The sequence below is a fragment of the Salmo trutta genome, chromosome 8, assembly GCF_901001165.1.
Source record: "Salmo trutta chromosome 8, fSalTru1.1, whole genome shotgun sequence".
Taxonomy (NCBI): Eukaryota; Metazoa; Chordata; class Actinopteri; order Salmoniformes; family Salmonidae; genus Salmo; species Salmo trutta.
The window spans coordinates 23505353-23523901 of record NC_042964.1 but is presented as its reverse complement, the minus strand read 5'-3'; the positions used below and the strand labels follow the sequence as shown (position 1 = coordinate 23523901).

General features: G+C 39.9%; 2 protein-coding genes across 2 annotated transcripts; one reads left to right on the top strand and one right to left on the bottom strand.

Annotated features, from left to right (window-relative positions):
- Window positions 1-299: 299 nt before the first annotated feature.
- On the bottom strand, window positions 300-10013 carry LOC115198544 (E3 ubiquitin-protein ligase TRIM39). The gene is made up of 9 exons (XM_029760545.1): window positions 9960-10013; window positions 9455-9579; window positions 5733-6310; window positions 5374-5469; window positions 4035-4268; window positions 3339-3486; window positions 3104-3130; window positions 2750-2931; window positions 300-968 (listed from the first exon to the last, which is right to left on the bottom strand). The coding sequence occupies exons 2-9, from the start codon at window positions 9459-9461 to the stop codon at window positions 603-605; spliced, it is 1638 nt and encodes a 545-aa protein (XP_029616405.1). The 5' UTR covers window positions 9462-9579; window positions 9960-10013; the 3' UTR covers window positions 300-602.
- A 6343-nt stretch (window positions 10014-16356) lies between these two features.
- LOC115197915 (C-type mannose receptor 2-like) lies at window positions 16357-18304 on the top strand. Its single transcript, XM_029759598.1, has 4 exons — window positions 16357-16601; window positions 16973-17335; window positions 17542-17648; window positions 17792-18304. Exons 1-4 carry the CDS (start codon window positions 16358-16360, stop codon window positions 17879-17881), a joined length of 804 nt encoding a protein of 267 aa, XP_029615458.1. The 5' UTR covers window position 16357; the 3' UTR covers window positions 17882-18304.
- Window positions 18305-18549: the final 245 nt, after the last annotated feature.

Here is an 18549-nt window from a genome sequence, read left to right as displayed (position 1 = left end):
ATGCTGCTGGAAGTGGTGGTAGAGGTCCAGTAGGAGGCACTCTTTCCTCTGGTCCAAAAAATTATCCCAATTCCCCAGGGCAGTGATTGGGGACATTGCCATGTGTAGGGTGCTGTCTTTTGGATGGGACGTTAAATGTGTGTCCTGACTCTCTGTGGTCACTAAAGATCCCATGGCACTTATCGTAAGAGTAGGGGTGTTAACACCGATGTCCAATCTGGCCCTCATACCATCATGGCCACCTAATTATCCCCAGCTTCCAATTGTCTCATTTCATCCCCCCTTCTCTCCCCTGTAACTATTCCCCAGGTCACTGTTGTAAATGAGAATGTGTTTTCAGTTAACCAGGTAAAATACAAATAAAATATGTTTTTACAATGGCTGCATTCGTATTGTGTCGCGTATGCCACATTAAATAGCCAAACATTGTTGAATGTTGCAGATCGAAATTCCATAAATAGAGCTGACGTGAAACATTATTCTACATGTCAGAGAGGCACGTGTGTTCTACATTGCATATTTCTATCTGAAAGTTCCAAAATGTTGTGTCCTGCTGAACGCACCCACTGGAACTGAGGAATGGTTAGAGGCAAATCAGAAACCTAACCTTCATGATTGACAGGGGAGATGACCAATGGGGCTGAGTTTTTACCATCATCACTAACACTGGGGCTGAGGAATGGATAGAGCCTTTCAGTAAAGGAGTATCCAGTGAAAGAATAGATATGAGCCTTGGCCTCCACATCGTAAAAGGACACTAACCCTTCCTCATAATCCACAAACACCCCAACCTTCTGGGGTTTCTCCCCCAGGGAGAGGAGAATGGAGGGGGATGCAAGGGCCCGGTACTCTTCCCCTCCTCTGAGCCTAATGGTCCAGTAGCCGTTCTCTGGGGTCGAAGTTATCATCCCCTTCCTGGTGACGGACTCTCTGACCACGCCCAGATCCCAGTAGGTCTTGTCCCCCACCTGTGAAGATCAAAAAGAGGATTAGTGCTAGGGCTAGAGTTAGGGTTAAAGTTAGGGTTAAGTTTAGGCTTAGGTTTAGGCTTAATCTTAGGTTTAGTGTTGGGTAGTGAACTACATGTAGTTCAACTAGGAATCAAACCAAATTTGCAGTAGCTTGGTGGTAGTTGAACTAAATTTAAATCTAGGTAGTGTTTTCAGTAATTAATAACTTTTTGCCATGTAGCGGTGTAGCTAACTACTGGAACTACACCAGTGGCAGTTGGTGCCATTTAAGATAAGGGAGGATGGTAATTGTAGTTATGAGCGTGGTCTTATTTCTATTACAGCATATTGGATGACTGTCATTCATATTCCACTTACCCAGCTCAATGTAACATCTATAGGTTTAGGCTACTACATGATAATCGAATTGTCCCTATACTCATCATGAAGTTGCTACAACCTAGCCTATGAATTCAACTTTACCAAGGGGACAGACTGACACATTCAATATCGCCTTGCACACTCTTGCCTTCATCTATCTGATCTAGGGTGTAATCATTATCATTAGTCCAACAGTTGCAAACAAGGGTTTCTATTGGACAAATTCAGGTATGTTTATCCCTGTTTCGTTCTGTTTGCTTCCGATTAAGAAACGTTTTTCAACAGAATCGGCGGAATAAATACCCCCCTGATCACATGCAAACAGTTCACTTTCATAGCAGCCACATACAGACAGCATGATTCCTTTGATCGTTGTATAATTCCTTTTCGCATCTACGCGCTTTCCTCCTCTCACCTTTTCCCTTCGCCTATGGACTTCAGTGTTCAATACATCAGCTGTCTGTGACCAGGCAAAATAAACTTTCCAAGGCAAACTTTCATAACAGCTAACGCTACAAACATATTAGCTAACGTCAAGTAAACATAGCTACTAGAATTAACGCGTTAGTAAACCCGCTACAATCATGCAGTGGGGTGTACAGTTAGCAATCAGTTTAGCAGTCATACCGGTGAACCCCACTGGCAATAAATTAATAAAAACAAAAGTTTACCTTGACTTGGAAGAGTTCCACGAGCCTCCTAGATTTGTATTGAAGTCAATGTATCTAGAAGAGGATGGAAACTAGCTGTCCTCCGCCTACACCATTGTGCTACCCTACAGAGTGCTGTTGAGGCTACTGTAGACCTTCATTGCTAAACAGTGTATTTTTATCAATTATTTGTTGGCATGTGAAAATATTTAGTGTAGTTTGATCTAAAAAAGGATTACTTTTATTTTTCACTATTTTTATTTTTAGGAAATTCACTGAGGAGGATGGTCCTCCCCTTCCTCCTCTGAGGAGCCTACACTGAACTACACCCTACTTCTTTGTAAAAAATAAATTCAAATATGGGTGAAGTAAGCAAGAATGTCAGACATGCCAAATTATCACTTCAAACAGTTTTTTTGTTTAGTAGGCTGACTCCAGTGTGATCTGTTCTTGCAATTTGCAGTCTATGACATTTCAGATTTAGATATGATAGTTTAGATGTAGTGAACTACTTATTCAAAGTAGCTTTATTTAACTAAACTATATTTTTCATAATGGTAGCTTTAGGGTAGCTTAACTTCTTCTATTGTGAAGTAATTGGTAGCTTGGTAAACTACATCTTCAGAGTAGCTTCCCCAACACAGGGTTTAGGTGAAGAAAATTGTTCATACACATCAGACTTGGCACAGAAGCTGGTAAAAAAAAAGAACAACTGCAGAAACTGATCTAATGTCAGTGGAAGTTAAGATTCGCCCAATGTTTGTCTACCTGAACCTCAAAGTAGAACCTCCCAATGGAGAAACCTCTCTTCCCCAAGATACAAAGCACCGGGTCGAAGCGCTGGGGGTTGTCAGGGAGAATCTGCAACATGTCACCGCGCCGTGCCTGCTTGCAGTCAGAGGACAGGACGATGTTGGGGTGTGCGGTGTCCGGGTCCAAAGTCACATCAACTGTCGAGATACAGAGAGCATGGAAATTCTCGGAAATGCTTTATGAAGTGTTATATTGCCTTTTAGAAACAGTCATAGCACCTCAGAGTTGCAGGCATAGAGCAGTATGAAGATAGTGAGAATGATGAAGATAGTGAGAGTCATTATGAAAAAAGTCATAGAGAAATTATACCTGCATACTTCTGGATCCTCTTAAACTCTGGGGCACAATAGAAAATGAAACATTCTCAGTTGTTACAGGAATACATTACCAGAACTACATATTATTCTCATCATGAAAGTAACATTCAGTATAATATCATAGCCATGTGCTTGATTAGTATAATTTCCCACTTTATTGATACTGTATCTGTGCATATGCATAGGTTTTCCGAAAGTCATAAAAAAGTATAATGTGTTTAATTTACCTTTCTCTTTCAGGGTCTCTAACTCATTCTTAAGTATGTCCTCTAGTTGAGATAGAGCTCTCCTCACATTCCCCACACACATATCAGAGTCAACACTGATCTCAGACCAGTCCTTGGTGGGTGGAGTGGTGCACAGCGATGGTAAACTCTAAGACAGGACAAAAAAGAAACACATCCATCTTTCTGGAGAATGATGTCTTGTCTTGTGATTGTTTAGTTGGCCTATTGCAGGGTTCCCAATCTTGCATCCAGGGGGCCAAATTCAGCCCGTGTAGGATTTTATTTGGTCACCCAAGTTTTCGGAGGATTTTATTTTATAAAAATGTTCATTGTTGTACCTAAAAGGCTATAAATCACCAGGAAATCAGCTCCAAGTGATTGTAATGAGGTAAATCTCTTCCCAACTATTCCCACACATAAATAGAGAGACATTATGTGATCGTATACCAATGTAATCAATGTCATCAAGGTTTGAAATTATTATGTTTTTGTCAAATACTACATATGTTTTGGCTTCTTGCAGTCAATTTACAACATACAAATGATTTATAATTATGTTCCGGTCCCCCCATCCGCTCAAGAGCAAATCAGTCCGTGGCTGAATGTAGTTGGGGACCCTGGTCTATTGGTTTGTCAAGTCTTAAAATCAATATATAAGTTCAATTGTCCATATTGACAAGATAGAGGGACACTAACCTGTAGGAGATGGAGGTGGTCCTCAGTGAGTGAGAGCTGCTCCAGCTCAGTGCTTCTCCTCTGTAGCTCAGTGATTTCCTGCTCCAGCTCTTTGACGAGCCCTTCAGCTCGCCTCTCTGCCGCTTTCTGCTTCTCCTCGATCCCCTCAGTGAGCTCAGCCTGGCTTCTCTTGATGGATTTCACCAGAGCAGTGAAGATCTGTTCACCATCTTCCATCTCTTTCTTAGAAGTTATCTGATGAAATGAAATACATTTAGAAAACAGTTTGACTGAGACTTGAATCCTGTGCAGTGGTGGAAAAAGTACCCAATTGTCATACTTGAGTAAAAGTAAAGATACCTTAATAGAAAATGACTCAGGTAAAATGGAAAGACACCCAATAAAACTCTACAAGTATTTGGTTTGAAATATACTTAAGTATCAAAGTATCAAAAGTAAATGTAATTGCTAAAATATACTTAATTTACTGAAGTGGGCTAAATCAGGGTCACACAGAGTGTTTCTTAGTAGTTTTAAACAAATCTATTTTGAAACAAAAGTATACACCTCACACACATGGTTATGGGCTTAAAAAAAGAAGACACCTGTACCATGTCAGATATAGAGTTGAAATGTATTACATTTTGAGTTTGCATCCCAACACTGAAATATAGCAAAACTGTGTGAAATAGAAACATCGTATTTTCGGCAGGTTCTTTAAAATAATGTTTATTTATTATGAAATTATGAAAACTATTAGTAACATTCCACCCATGAGGCCACTAGGTCATCTGACTGCAAGAAACGCAATGTATCAAAAGTAAATGTATACATAATTTCAAATTCCTTATATGTAGCAAACCAGACGGCACCATTTTTATTTTATTTGTTATTTATTTTTTATGGATAGCCAGGGGCTATCTCCAACACTCAGACATCATTTACAAATGAAGCGTTGGTGTTTAGTGAGTCCGCCAGATCAGGCAGTAGGGATGACCAGGGATGTTCTCTTGATAAGTATGTGAATTGGAACATTTTCCTGTCCTGCTAAGCATTCAAAATGTTACGAGTGCTTTTGGGAAAAATGTATAGAGTAAAAAGTACAATCTTTCCTTTGGGAATGTAAAAGTAAAAGTTGTAAAAAAATAAATAAAATAGTCATGTATTTTTACTTAAGTACTTCATACCACTGACCCTATGTTACCCCACAAAGACAGAAATGCTCTACAAAATATTGCATTTGGAGACAGCTTACAGATACATATATAGGGTTGCACCTTTTTGTTTAAATACATTTGGACAATAATTAAACCCTGCCGTATTGATTTCACATCCATCTGTGATTGTTTGCAGAACTTACCCTACTGAGTTCCATTGAATGTTTGATCTCCTCCACTTTCTTCTGTCTGGACTGGATCATCTGCTGAACTCCTGTCTCCATCTTCTTTATCTGAGCCTACAGAAAGAAGGACATGCAAACCATCTAAGAAGTAGGTGTAGTAGTACTGGGCTAGAAGTAATAGTTGCAATTCTGGGTGAAGATCTGGGTCAAGATGTGCTGGAAGGAGTAGAGTTTTCCACACTGGGGTTAAACCCAAGATCAGAGTTTGGGCCCTATTGATTCTTGTCCTTTAAAAAAAAAGTAAATTAAAAGCAATTGATCATAAAAAAGTTAATCACTATTGTGTATCAACATTCATCACCCAATGCCTACAGTACCTTCTTTTCCCCACACTCCTCCTCTATAGCAACGGTGTGGTGAGTCTTGTGGCACGTCTCGGTGCAGAACTGACAGACATACATCTGGTCGGTCTTACAGAACGACTCCAGGAGCTTCTCGTGCTTCTTACACATCCTGTCTTCCAAGTTCTCCACGGGGTCAATCAGTTTGTGGACCTTCAGCGTAGCAACTCTCTTGTGAGGCTCCAGGTGAGGCTCGCAGTAAGAGGTCAGACACACCAAGCAGGACTTGAGAGCCTTGATCCTCCCTCCGGTACAGACATCGCAGGCCACCTCACCAGGCTTAGCGACAGTTAGGTTTGAGACGCCAACTTGAATCCTCTTGAATTGATCGGTGATTTCTTTGAATGCAACGTTGATGCTAATTTGGGGCCTAACTGTGAAGGTTTTCTCACAGGTTGGGCACTTACAGCCATAACTGATCTTCCAGAGCCCTCTGATACAGGCCATGCAGAAGGTGTGTCCACATGGGGTCGTGACTGGGTCAGTGAACACATCCAGACAGACAGAACACTGGAACTGATTCTCTGATAACAGACTAGTAGGGGAAGCCATCTCTGGAGAGAAAAGAGGAACATATAGTGTACATCCCAAACTACTTCCTATGTAGTGCACTACTTTTGACCAGAGCCCTAGGGAATAGGGAGCCATCTAGGACACAGACATAGTTTGACATTATACAGTCCATAATGATCACTGAGAGAGGAAGTCAGTGTTGAGTGGCCGCCAATGACAAGCAGTACAAGATCGGTATGATAACAATTGTGCTATGATAACAATTCAAAAAAGTGTTTTTTCTCATTTCTGAAACGTTGGTATTAACATATCTTATCTGAGCTCCTACAGGGTGTGGCTCTCCTTTATTTTTGATAGTGTTTTACTCTGCTAGCCAGCACCTCGCCTGACCATGTGTGCGTTTCCTCCGCCTTCAGTTTTCTCATTTCTTTACCAGATAATAATTTTACTAGATTATCTTTCCTATATGATTGTTCTACAAATACAGTTACACTGGAAAATGAGTCAAGCTTCGTTCTTACAGATAACACCCTCTATTCACCCTTGTTTTCCGAACTGAAAAGACAAACCCTTGTAACACTACTTGAACATAAACATTATTAGCACAACACCCTTGGCATTACAATGCAAGTTACGGATTATAATATTCTAAATAGCTATACTGAACAAAAATATAAATGCAACATGTAAAGTGTTCGTTCCATGTTTCAGGAGCTGAAATAAAAGATACCATAAATGTTCCATACGCACAAAAAGCTTAATTCTCTCCAATTGTATGCACAAATTTGTTTATATCCCTGTTAGTGAGCATTTCTACTTTGCCAAAATAATCCATCCATCTGACAGGTGTGGCATATCAAGAAGCTGATTCAACAGCATGATCATTACACAGATGCACCTTGTGCTGGGGACAATAAAAGACCACTCTAAAATGTGCAGTTTTGTCACACAACACAATGCCACAGATTACAATTGGTATGCTGACTGCAGGAATGTCCATCAGAGCTGTTGCCAAATAATTGAATGTTACTCTTTCTACCTTAAGCCATCTCCAACGTTGTTTAGCAGTATGTCCAATTGGCCTCACAACTGCTGACCACGCATAACCACGTCACCCCAGGACCTATTTCTGTCTGTAAATAAAGACCTATTGTGGGGAAAAACTCATTCTTATTGGCTGAAATAATGAAATCAATTGAAATAAATGAATTAAACCCTAATCTATGGATTTCACAAGGCTGGGCAGGGGTACAAGGCTGTGCCCCTGCCCAGCCTTGTGAAATCCATAGATTAGGGCTTAATTCATTTATTTCAATTGATTTCGTTATATGAACTGTAAGTCAGTGAAATCATTGAAATTGTTGCATGTTGCATTTATATTTTTGTTCAGTATATTTCTCACAATTGAAATAGTAAAATGTGAAAGTGCCTTTTTAATGTCATACTGTACAGTACCAGTCAAAAGTTTGGACACACCTACTCATTCCAGGGTTTTCTTTATTTTTACTATTTTCTACATTGTAAAATAACAGTGAAGACATCACAACTATTAAATAACACATATGGAATCATGTAGTAACCAAAAAAGTGTTAAACAAATCAAAATATAATTTATATTTGAGATTCTTCAAAGTAGCCACCCTTTGCCTCGATAACAGCTTTGCACACTCTTGGCATTCTCTCAACCAGCTTCATGAGGTAGTCACCTGGATTGCATTTCAATTAACAGGTGTGCCTTGTTAAAAGTTCAATATTGGAATTTCTTTCCTTCTTAATGCGTTTGAGCCAATCGGTTGTGTTGTGACAAGGTAGGGGTGGTATACAGAAGATAGCCCTATTTCGGAAAAGACCAAGACCATATTATGGCAAGAACAGCTCAAATAAGCAAAGAGAAATGACAGTTCATCATTACTTTAAGACATGAAGGTCAGTCAATCTGGAACATTTCAAGAACTTTGAAAGTTTCTTCAAGTGCAGTTGCAAAAACCATCAAGCGCTATGATGAAACTGGCTCTCATGAGGACCGCCACAGGAAAGGAAGACCCAGAGCTACCTCTGCTGCAGAGGGTAAGTTCATTAGAGTTACCAGCCTCAGAAATTGCATCCCAAATAAATGCTTCACAGAGTTCAAGTAACAGACACATTTCAACATCAACTGTTCAGAGGAGACTGAGTGAATCAGGCCTTCATGGTTGAATTTCTACAAAGCAATCACTACTAAGGGACACCAATAAGAAGAGACTTGCTTGGGCCAAGAAACATAAGCATTGGACATTAGACCGGTGGAAATCTGTCCTTTGGTCTGATGAGTCCAAATTTGAGATTTTTGGTTCCAACCGCCGTGTCTTTGTGAGATGCAGAGTAGGTGAATGGATGATCTTTGCATGTATGGTTCCCACTGTGAAGCATGGAGAAGGAGGTGTGATGGTGTGGGGGTGCTTTGCTGGTGACACTGTCAGGGATTTATTTAGAATTCAAGGCACACTTAACCAGCATGGCTACCACAGCATTCTGCATCAATACGCCATCACATCTGGTTTGCGCTTAGTGGGACTATCATTTGTTTTTCAACAGGACAATGACCCAACACACCTCCAGGCCGTGTAAGGGCTATTTGACCAAGAAGGAGAGTGATGGAGTGGTGCATCAGATGACCTGGTTTCCACAATCACCCGACCTCAACCCAATTGAGATGGTTTGGGATGAGTTGGACCGCAGAGTGAAGGAAAAGCAGCCAACAAGTGCTCAGCATATGTGGGAACTCCTTCAAGACTGTTGGGATAGCATTCCTCATGAATCTGGTTGAGAGAATGCCAAGAGTGAGCAAAGCTGTCATCAAGGCAAAGGGTGACTACTTTGAAGAATCTAAAATCTAAAATATATTTTGATTTGTTTAACACATTTTTGGTTACTACAAATTCCATATGTGTTATTTCATAGTTTTGATGTCTTCACTATTATTCTACAATGTAGAAAATAGTAGAAATAAAGAAAAACCCTTGAATGAGTAGGTGTGTCCAAACTTTTGACTGGTTCTGTATGTCTTCACCGACACATAATGACAGTTCAAGCATATAACTACTGTCCCTCCTATTCAATCATACAGTCCCTTGCACTGTAGCTGTCAACATAACAGTATCTGTTACACTGTCAATTTTTCTTGAATGTTAAATATCGATACTTACTCTTCATTGTGTTGGGTACCTACTTCAGCTCTCTACAGTTAGCAGCAGCCAGCCCTGAAGATCTCTTCTAACGCACACCGGGACAGGTGACTTGTGAGTGTGGTTGGTAGACTTTGTAAGGCTAGCTGTAAAACAGGTAAATGTCATTAGGTAGCAATGCAGTTATTCACAGGTCAGTTAACCCCTCCCGCTCATGTGCCTCAGTGCTGCATGTCTGTCTGCCTGCCTGCCTGCCTGCCTGCCTGCCTGCCTGCCTGCCTGCCTGCCTGCATTAACCACAAAACACAATCGTGGATTATTTGTTTTGCGTAGACATGCATTCACTTTACAATGCAATGACTTATTTGTGTGTGTGTGTGTGTGTGTGTGTGTGTGTGTGTGTGTGTGTGTGTGTGTGTGTGTGTGTGTGTGTGTGTGTGTGTGTGTGTGTGTGTGTGTGTGTGTGAGTCTTAGGGGTGTGCCTATTCAGTCCAAGTGCCAATGTTTTCCAGCCATGATGACTCACCTAAATGGACAGCTGACCACCTGACATGTGGAATGCGGCATTACCAAATTAAAGCTGAACCAACATAGGCATGCACACACACACACACACACACACACACACACACACACACACACACACACACACACACACACACACACACACACACACACACACACACACACACAACCAAGCAGGGAGATCAGAGTAAGATAACACTGACAAACTGAAGTTCATTACAGTAACACAATTGCACAAATCTAGGGACTAATGCATCATAAATCAAATGATGCATCCAGTATAAGTACAATAGTCCAAGGTGTGTTCACTAACTAGGTTATGGGTGTGACTATCAGGTCATGTGGAATCAGTGTGACTGTGTCATGACTCGACAGCAGCACCTGAGCTGCCTGCATCTATTAAGTCCCTCCCACTCCAGCTCTTACTGACAAATGGGAACTCAGACAACCCAGGCAGTGGATCTGTTCCAATATCAATACTAGCATATTATTTAGAATGACTGAAGAGAGCTGCTCATCTCAACAGCAACCTCGAGGGGGTAGTATCAATATATCTGTGTCTGTCAGTGCTGGTTCCTCCATACCCTCTTGTTCATTTCCTGATATGAGTATCCCATCCTCAATCCAACCAGGGCCTTTTCTCAATTAGATTTGATCAACTTCTGCATCCTCCCTATTGTGTCCTCCCTCGCCTTCTTTTATTAAAAAAGGTCAAAGGTAATCGAGGAGAGGCGGCGAGGAGAGCGAACGTGGACGAAAATGCGCTTGTATGAAACAAGAAGCTCCTTCTCCATTCGTGCATCATGAAGCAAATTATGTTTTACAGGGGTGGATCCCAAAATAAATGTGTAAAGTGATAAAAACAAATGAAGTTAGTTGTGCAAGACATTTTATGAATAAAAGAATAGAGTACCTTCAGAAAGTATTCACACCTCTTGACTTTTTCCACATTTTGTTGTGTTACAGCCTGAATTGAAAATAGATTTAACTGAGATGTTGTGTCACTGGCCTACACACAATACCCCATAATGTCAAAGTGGAATTATGTTTTTATACATTTTTACAAATTAATTAAAAATGAAAAGCTGAAATGTCTTGAGCTGAAATGTCTTGAGTCCCCTTTGTTATGGTAAGCCTAAATATGTTCAGGAGTAACAATTTGCTTAACAAGTCACATGAGAAGTTGCATGGAATCACTCTGTGTGAAATAATAGTGTTTAAAATGATTTTTGAATGACTACCTCATCTCTGTACTCCACACATGCAAATATCTGTAAGGTCCCTCAGTCGAGCAATGAATTTCAAACACAGATTCAACCACAAAGACCAGGTAGGTTTTTCAATGCTCTCAAAGAAAGGCACCTATTGGTAGACAGGTAGAAAATGTAAAAGCAGACAGTGAATATCCCTTTGAGCATGGTGAAGTTATTAATTACACTTTGGATGTTGTATCAATACACCCAGTCACTACAAAGATATAGAAGTCCTTTCTAACTCAGTTGGCGGAGAGAAAGGAAACCACTCAGGGATTTCACCATGAGGCCAATGGTGACTTTAAAACAGTTACAGAGTTTAATGGCTGTGATAGGAGAAAACTAAGGATGGATTAACAACATTTTAGTTACTCCACAATACTAACCTAAATTACAGAATGAAAGAAGGAAGCTTGTACAGAATTCCATTTTTCAAAAACATGCATCCTCTTTGTAATAAGGCACTAAAGTAAAACTGCAAATAATGTGACAAAGAAATTAACTTCATTTCCTGAATACAAAGCATTATGTTTGGGGCAAATCCGACACAACACATTACTGAGTACCACTCTTCATATTTTCAAGCATGGTGGTGGCTGCATCATGTTATGGGTATGATAAAAAGAAATGGAACAGAGCTAAGCACAGGCAAAATCCTAGAGGAAAACCTGGTTCAGTCTGCTTTCTAACAGAAACTGGGAGACAAATTCACCCTTCAGAAGGGCAATAACCTAAAACACAAGGCCAATAACCTAAAACACAAGGCCAAATATACACTGGAGTTGCTTACCATGAAGACAGTGAATGTTCCTGAGTGGCCTAGTGACAGTTTTGACTTAAATTGGGCTTGAACATCTATAGCAAGACTTGAAAATGGATCAACAACCAACTTGAAAAGCTTGAAGAATTTTATAAAGTCGCTCTGGATAAGAGCGTCTGCTAAATGACTTAAATGTAAAGTGCAAATATGGTACATTCCAGGTGTGCAAATCTCTTAGAGACTTACCCAGTAAGACTCACAGTTGTAACCTGTATTGACTTGTATTGATATTTCTGTAATTCATTTTCAATAAATTATCAAAAATGTCTAAAAACATATTTTCACTTTGTCGTTATGGAGTATTGTGTGTAGATGGGTGATGAAACAAAACAATTTAATCCAGTTTGAATTCAGGCTATAACACAAGAAATGTGGAATGAGACAAGGGGTATGAATACTTTCTGAAGGCACTGTAAGTAGCATATTGAAAAAAATTGTGTGCATGCTTTTTCTCCTCCAACAATACAACATCTGATTCAAAGGGGGTGTGGCAGATGTCAAAACTTTTCCGTGGTAGGATACACTTGTGCTTCCTCACTAAAAGGAGGCTATCGAGGAGGGGAGGACCTTCTTCCGTTTGCCTACTAACGAATTGACACACTTCTGGACCACTTGACCACTTATCAGTTTCCGGGTCTTGGAGGAGAAAGAACGGCGAAGAAAGGACAGAGAATGGACTTTTGCCCAAACAAGAAAAGGCCCAGATCTCTGCCTTTATTCATCTTCCTCTTCCCCCCTCACTTCTCCTCTTTCTCCTCTTTCTCTTCAGTCTCTTTCGCTCTAGGGTGAAGTTTCTGCTAGTTGCAAGTCTAGGATCACCTTCCCCTCCCCCATCCCAACCTTAACCATTAGTAGGGAAAATGAGAAACTGACCCAAGATCAGTGTCTAGGGGATACTTCACCCTACACCAGTCTCTCTCGTTCATCCCCCTTTCTTCGCAGCCCTTCAGGCCCATAATGGTTCTGCGTCTGTGACACAATGTCATGAATGTTTGGACCTGGTGCACTTGGACCTCTAACGTGCTCCATCCTCAGTCTCAGCTGGGAGGGACAGTGGTAGGTGTAGGGTGAAGTTGCCCATAGATGCTGAACCAGGGACAGTTCTGCATTTTCCCCACTAATGTTAAAGGTAAAGATTGGGGAAGGTGGAGCTAATCATAGATCTGTACCTAGGTGTAACATCATCCTGGAGCACAGTAGAAACACATGTTTTTCAATCAATTGTATTAAATAAAGCTCTTTTTATATCAGTTGTCACAAAGTGCTAAAAATTACACTCAACACCCCATGTTGGCAGCCTAATGCCTATGCTATAGGCTTTAACTCAGAGGGCTAACACAGTCATCTGGTGAACACAGGTCACCCAGGTTCAAACCAAAGTGGTCACCTTTGAAGCCATATTCATCATTGACCACTGGTATTTGACAGGCTAATATGGGGAGTGCCTATTACCATGGTAAGCAATGCAATTCGATTAACATGGTGAGCGAGGCTAGGGAAATGACCAGTCATTAGGAGTCTCTAATGGATGACTTAGTGTCACGGCAGCGGTGGCCATTTTGTTTCACCTGTCGAAGTGGAAAGACACTGTAACGCGTTGTTTGGAGGGTTACTTTGCATCTCAGCCCTCTAAAGGACCTCTGCATAGAGGAGAGACAACCACAGACAGAGACGGCACCAGACACACAACAAGAGGGAGACCTCAGTCCACAGACCAGAGAGAGACCAGGCCAGACCCACTCAACAGGTTAATATCTTTTAATTCAAATTTCTGAATATAAACTGAATTATCCAAACGGAGTAATTAATCAGTTTCTGTTTTTGTAAATATGGAGCAATAAAATGTTTTAAATGTTTTTATAGATTCATAATAGATTTTACCTTTATTTGCAGTGAATGTATTGAAGAGATAGTTTTCTGAAATTTTACCCCAATGTCATTCATTTTTATGAGTCTTACTCAGTGCTTGAATTGGACTAAAATAGGTGCCAGTATTTAATTCCTTAGAGTCTAACACTTTGGGGGAGGGGGGAGGGGAACAAGATTCTCTGGTCTGATGAAACCAAGATTGAACTCTTTAGCCTGAATGCCAAGCGTCACGTCTGGAGGAAACCTGGCACCATCCCTACGGTGAAGCATGGTGGTTGCAGCATCATGCTGTGGGGATGTTTTTCAGAGGCAGGGACTGGGAAACTAGTCAGGATCGAGGAAAAGATGACTGGAGCAAAGCACAGAAAGATCCTTGATGATAACCGATCCTAAACACACAGCCAAGACATCGCAGGAGTGGCTTCAGGACAAGTCTCTGAATGTCCTTGAGTGGCCCAGCCAGAGCCTGGACTTGAACCTGATCGAACATCTCTGGAGAGACCTGAAAATAGCTATGCAGCAACACTCCCCATCCAAACTGACAGAGCTTGAGAGGATCTGCAGAGACAAATGGGAGAAACTCCCCAAATACAGGTGTACCAAGCTTGTAGCGTCATACCCAAGAAGAATCAATGCTGTAATCGCTGCTAAAGGTGCTTCAACAAAGTACTGAGTAAAGGGTCTGATTAATTATGTAAATGTACTATTTCAGTTTTTTTATACATCTAAAAAAAATTCCAAAAAATTATTTTTACTTTGTCATTATGGGGTATCGTTTGTAGATTGATGAGGGGGGGAAAAAACAATTTAATACATTTTAGAATAAAGTTGTAAAGTAAAAAATTGTGGAAAAAGTCAAGGGGTCTGAATACTTTCCATTTTTATATACTTTTTTTAATTTGTATTTTTTACGTATACATTTAACCCCCTTTTTTGGGTAGGCACAACTACCTTCATACTTCCATTAAAGTTTTTTTAACCTGTACCAGTTACATTCAGACAGTCCCGTGACAAAAATAGAACACCATAATGTTCATGAGAAGCTTCACTTTCCATAGAGTTTGTAGGTGAAATTATTCGGATGCTACAGACGTTTTCGTGAGAAGACCGATTTTTCAGGATGTCTCATGGTCTGACAAACACCGCTCTTGCACTGCCACCTTTCACTGCAGATGTGGAAGTGTGACACTGGCGGATGCGGTGGATCCAATACAAAAAACTGTTCTCTAGCTTAAACTGACGGATTTGTGTAACTTAGATTGATGCGCAGGTTGGTCAATCGACTCTAGGGGGTTAAAAGGGATAGTTCTCTGAAATTTTAACCCAATCTTAATTGTTTTGTTATCTTTGGATGCGTTATGAGTCTTACTTATGAGTCTTATTTTAAGCCCTGTGAAGAAAACAATGCACCCAATTTGAGTACAAACAGTTGACATTAACAAAATATATATTTCTGATCCAAAATCTTTAATTCTAAGTCAAACACAGATCTTCTTAAGTGATATTGTCGCAATATACGTTGAATTGAAGTGTGAGAGCTAGGTTTTCATAATTGGATTCTCTGTATAAAATGGTAGCATATAGTGACTCTTTCCACCTTATCCTATGTATTGATGCACAGTGGCTGACGAAGGTACTCATTCCTCACATCTTTTGGTAAAGATGTTTTACCTTCCAAAGTAAATTGATTTTAATTGATATATTCATTATCTAAAATCCTTATATATTTTACTGAATTCAGCAATTCCCAAACTAGTTGTAGTAGTTATCCATTTTGAGCAGTTGGATTAAGAAGTGACAACAATGACTATAATGTAATGTGTGAATTGCATTGTGAAAACAGTGAAAGAGCGATTTGGTTCAGTTAACAAAGGAATGTGAATTTGTTGTGCTCAATGGAAATTGTCTTCAGAGTTTTAAAACATTAACCACTTTTGATGATTGGTTTTTAGAGTTGTGAAAATTGAATTCCTACTTGAGAAAATTTCACCAAAGAGATTAAAGAAAAACTGTAGATGTTAGCTCTTGTTAGCAATCACTGATGATGTAAGAAATAGATGCAAAATCTATAATAAATATGTACTATAACATTATTATTATTATTATTATTATATTTAATTGATTAATCCCTTTTATATTCCATTAGTCAGCCAAACGATGGGGTGGAGAACCCATCTCTTACTGTTTCTTACAGGTAAGTACAGTAAATGTGTGTCTCTACAGTATGTTATATTTCTGTGTTGTTGGATGAAGGTATGTGACCATGTAAGGACTAGATATGTTTGCACTAAATTCATTTTATTCCCAGGGTTCTATTTGCCTTCTCCATGCCTTCCTTATCAGTACCACTTTGTGGAACAATGGATAACCTGGAAGGAAGCACAGACCTACTGCAGAGATAAGTACATTGACCTGGCCACCATAGGCAATATTGAGGATATGAACAGATTGATGAAAATGGACAGGTTTAGTGTTAATTATTGGATAGGCACTGTCTGGATAGGGCTGTATGATGATTTTATTAACAGCTGGAGGTGGTCTCTTGAAGACAGTGACTACTACAGTAAGGGAGAGGCTGAGTTTAGACACTGGCAGAGCGGTGAACCTAATAACATTCCGGAACAACACTGTGTGGTCATTAAAAATGGGATGTGGAAAAATCAGGATTGCAAGCTTGAACATTCCTTCATCTGCTGCACCGGTGAGAACTGTGTTTTTTCTTCGCTGTATTGCTCCGTCTAGAGTTTTAAGTAGACTATTACTATGCTAATCACTTTTCTCGTCATTTTCATGTTTACAAATACACACTCAAACATGCATACTGTAAACACTGATGAGCAGCCTCAGTGTAATCAAGTCAAGTAAACTTTTTTACACTTTAGCAGACACTCATCCAAAATGCATAGATGTTCATACTGTTCCCCCATGGGAATTGAACTCACAACCCTGGTCTGGCAAGCACCATGCTCTACCAACTGAGTCACACATGACCACCTTACTTGAAGTGCAAAATGTAGATTTGTAACAAAATACCCACTCATCCTGATTTCTAAATCCATCCATTATTTGCAGGTGAGAAAAATAACAGTCCGAGATTTATCTTAGTAAATGAAACAAAAAAAAGCTGGGGTGAAGCTCAGAACTACTGCAGAAATCGCTACCGAGACCTGGCCAGTGTGAGGAACCAGGCTGAGAACCAGGAGATGGAGACCTTGGTTGGTGATAGTGATGTGTGGATTGGCCTGTTTAGCGACTCCTGGAAGTGGTCAGATGGCAGTGATTCCTCATTTAGGCACTGGAAGTTGGGAGAACCCAATAACAATGACAGTAAACCTCGATGTGGTGCAGCAGTGTTCAAGAAAGAAAACATGGTGACAGACGAATGGACAGATTGGCCCTGTGATAATACTTGGCAACCCTTTGTTTGCTACAGCAGTGAGTTAATGTATGAACTATTCTGACAAAGTGATAAACAACTGGATTGCTTGTAAAAAGAAAAATACATTATGTATTTCTAATTGTAGTCTTGAGCATTAGGGTCTACACAAAATGTCAATATAACTCTCCCATCACTTTCCTATATAACATGCACTGCGATCAACATGACAAAAGTTTAATTCCCATGTCTGTTTATTTCTAAGCTCCTCCAGTGAAGAAGACTCAGAAGGTGGTGCGAGTGAGACTGACCCCGAATAACCAAAACATGGACATGAATGATCCTGTCGTACAGGAGGCCATCTTACAGGAAGTGAGTCTCATGGTATCTTTTTGGGGTATATTATTGACACATTTCAAGTATAAAAAAAGATAACATGATGCATTATATTATAATCCATTATTATATTATAGCAGAGCACATTATACTGTGTTCCGTGTATTTTTGTTCCTCAGATAAAGAAGGAGCTGAGGGAGAAGGGGATGTCTGATGACGTCAAACTGAGATGGAAGGAGCAGCCCGATGGGAAGATCTTCCACAAATAAGAAAAGGAGGGTTCCCAAAAGATGGAGAGAGAACCAGTTATGACAAACAGAGGATTGTAAATTTTATTATATTTCTTGATTCGTAGGAAAACTCTCCTCCTATATATTATTTTAGCTGATTTTGAGTTTTGTATGTGTCCAACTATATGGAATGATAATATTTTATATTCACACATTAAGATTGTTACGATCCTTAATTAATTCAATGACTTAGAATTATTCATTATTTTGTGAACATCTATGTCTTCCCAGAGCAGGGATCATCAACTAGATTCAGCCGCGGGCCGATTTTTTTCTTGAGCGGATGGTTAGGGGGCCGGAACATAGTTTCAATGAATTTGTAGACAGCAAATTGACCATTAAGTCCAAACAGACATAATGTTTGACTAAAACATAATCATTTCAAACCTTGCTTTGAAATGCGTCTCAATATTAGGAAGGTGTTCTTAATGTTTTGTGCACTCAATGTATATCTTTCTATTTGCGATAGAATACTTTAGAACAGATTCCCAAAATTAAAATCACTTGGAGCTGATTTGCTGGTGTTTTTACAGTCTTTTATGTCCAACAACAACAACAAATTTGTCCTTTGGGCCACCAGTTGGGGAACCCTGTCCTAGAGTATGTATTACATTACATATATTATATTACTGTATATGCTGTTGCAC

Excerpts from the sequence above, each read along its gene's own strand:
- LOC115198544 (XM_029760545.1), bottom strand. Across the intron at positions 5,470-5,732 it reads AGGAGTGTGGGGAAAAGAAG|GCTCAGATAAAGAAGATGGA; the intron begins GTACTGTAGGCA and ends TTCTTTCTGTAG. Across the intron at positions 4,269-5,373 it reads ATTCAATGGAACTCAGTAGG|ATAACTTCTAAGAAAGAGAT; the intron begins GTAAGTTCTGCA and ends TCATTTCATCAG.
- LOC115197915 (XM_029759598.1), top strand. The coding sequence starts at position 16,358 with ATGGACAGGTTTAGTGTTAATTATTGGATAGGCACTGTCTGGATAGGG. Across the intron at positions 17,336-17,541 it reads ACCCTTTGTTTGCTACAGCA|CTCCTCCAGTGAAGAAGACT; the intron begins GTGAGTTAATGT and ends TTTATTTCTAAG. Across the intron at positions 17,649-17,791 it reads AGGAGGCCATCTTACAGGAA|ATAAAGAAGGAGCTGAGGGA; the intron begins GTGAGTCTCATG and ends TTTGTTCCTCAG.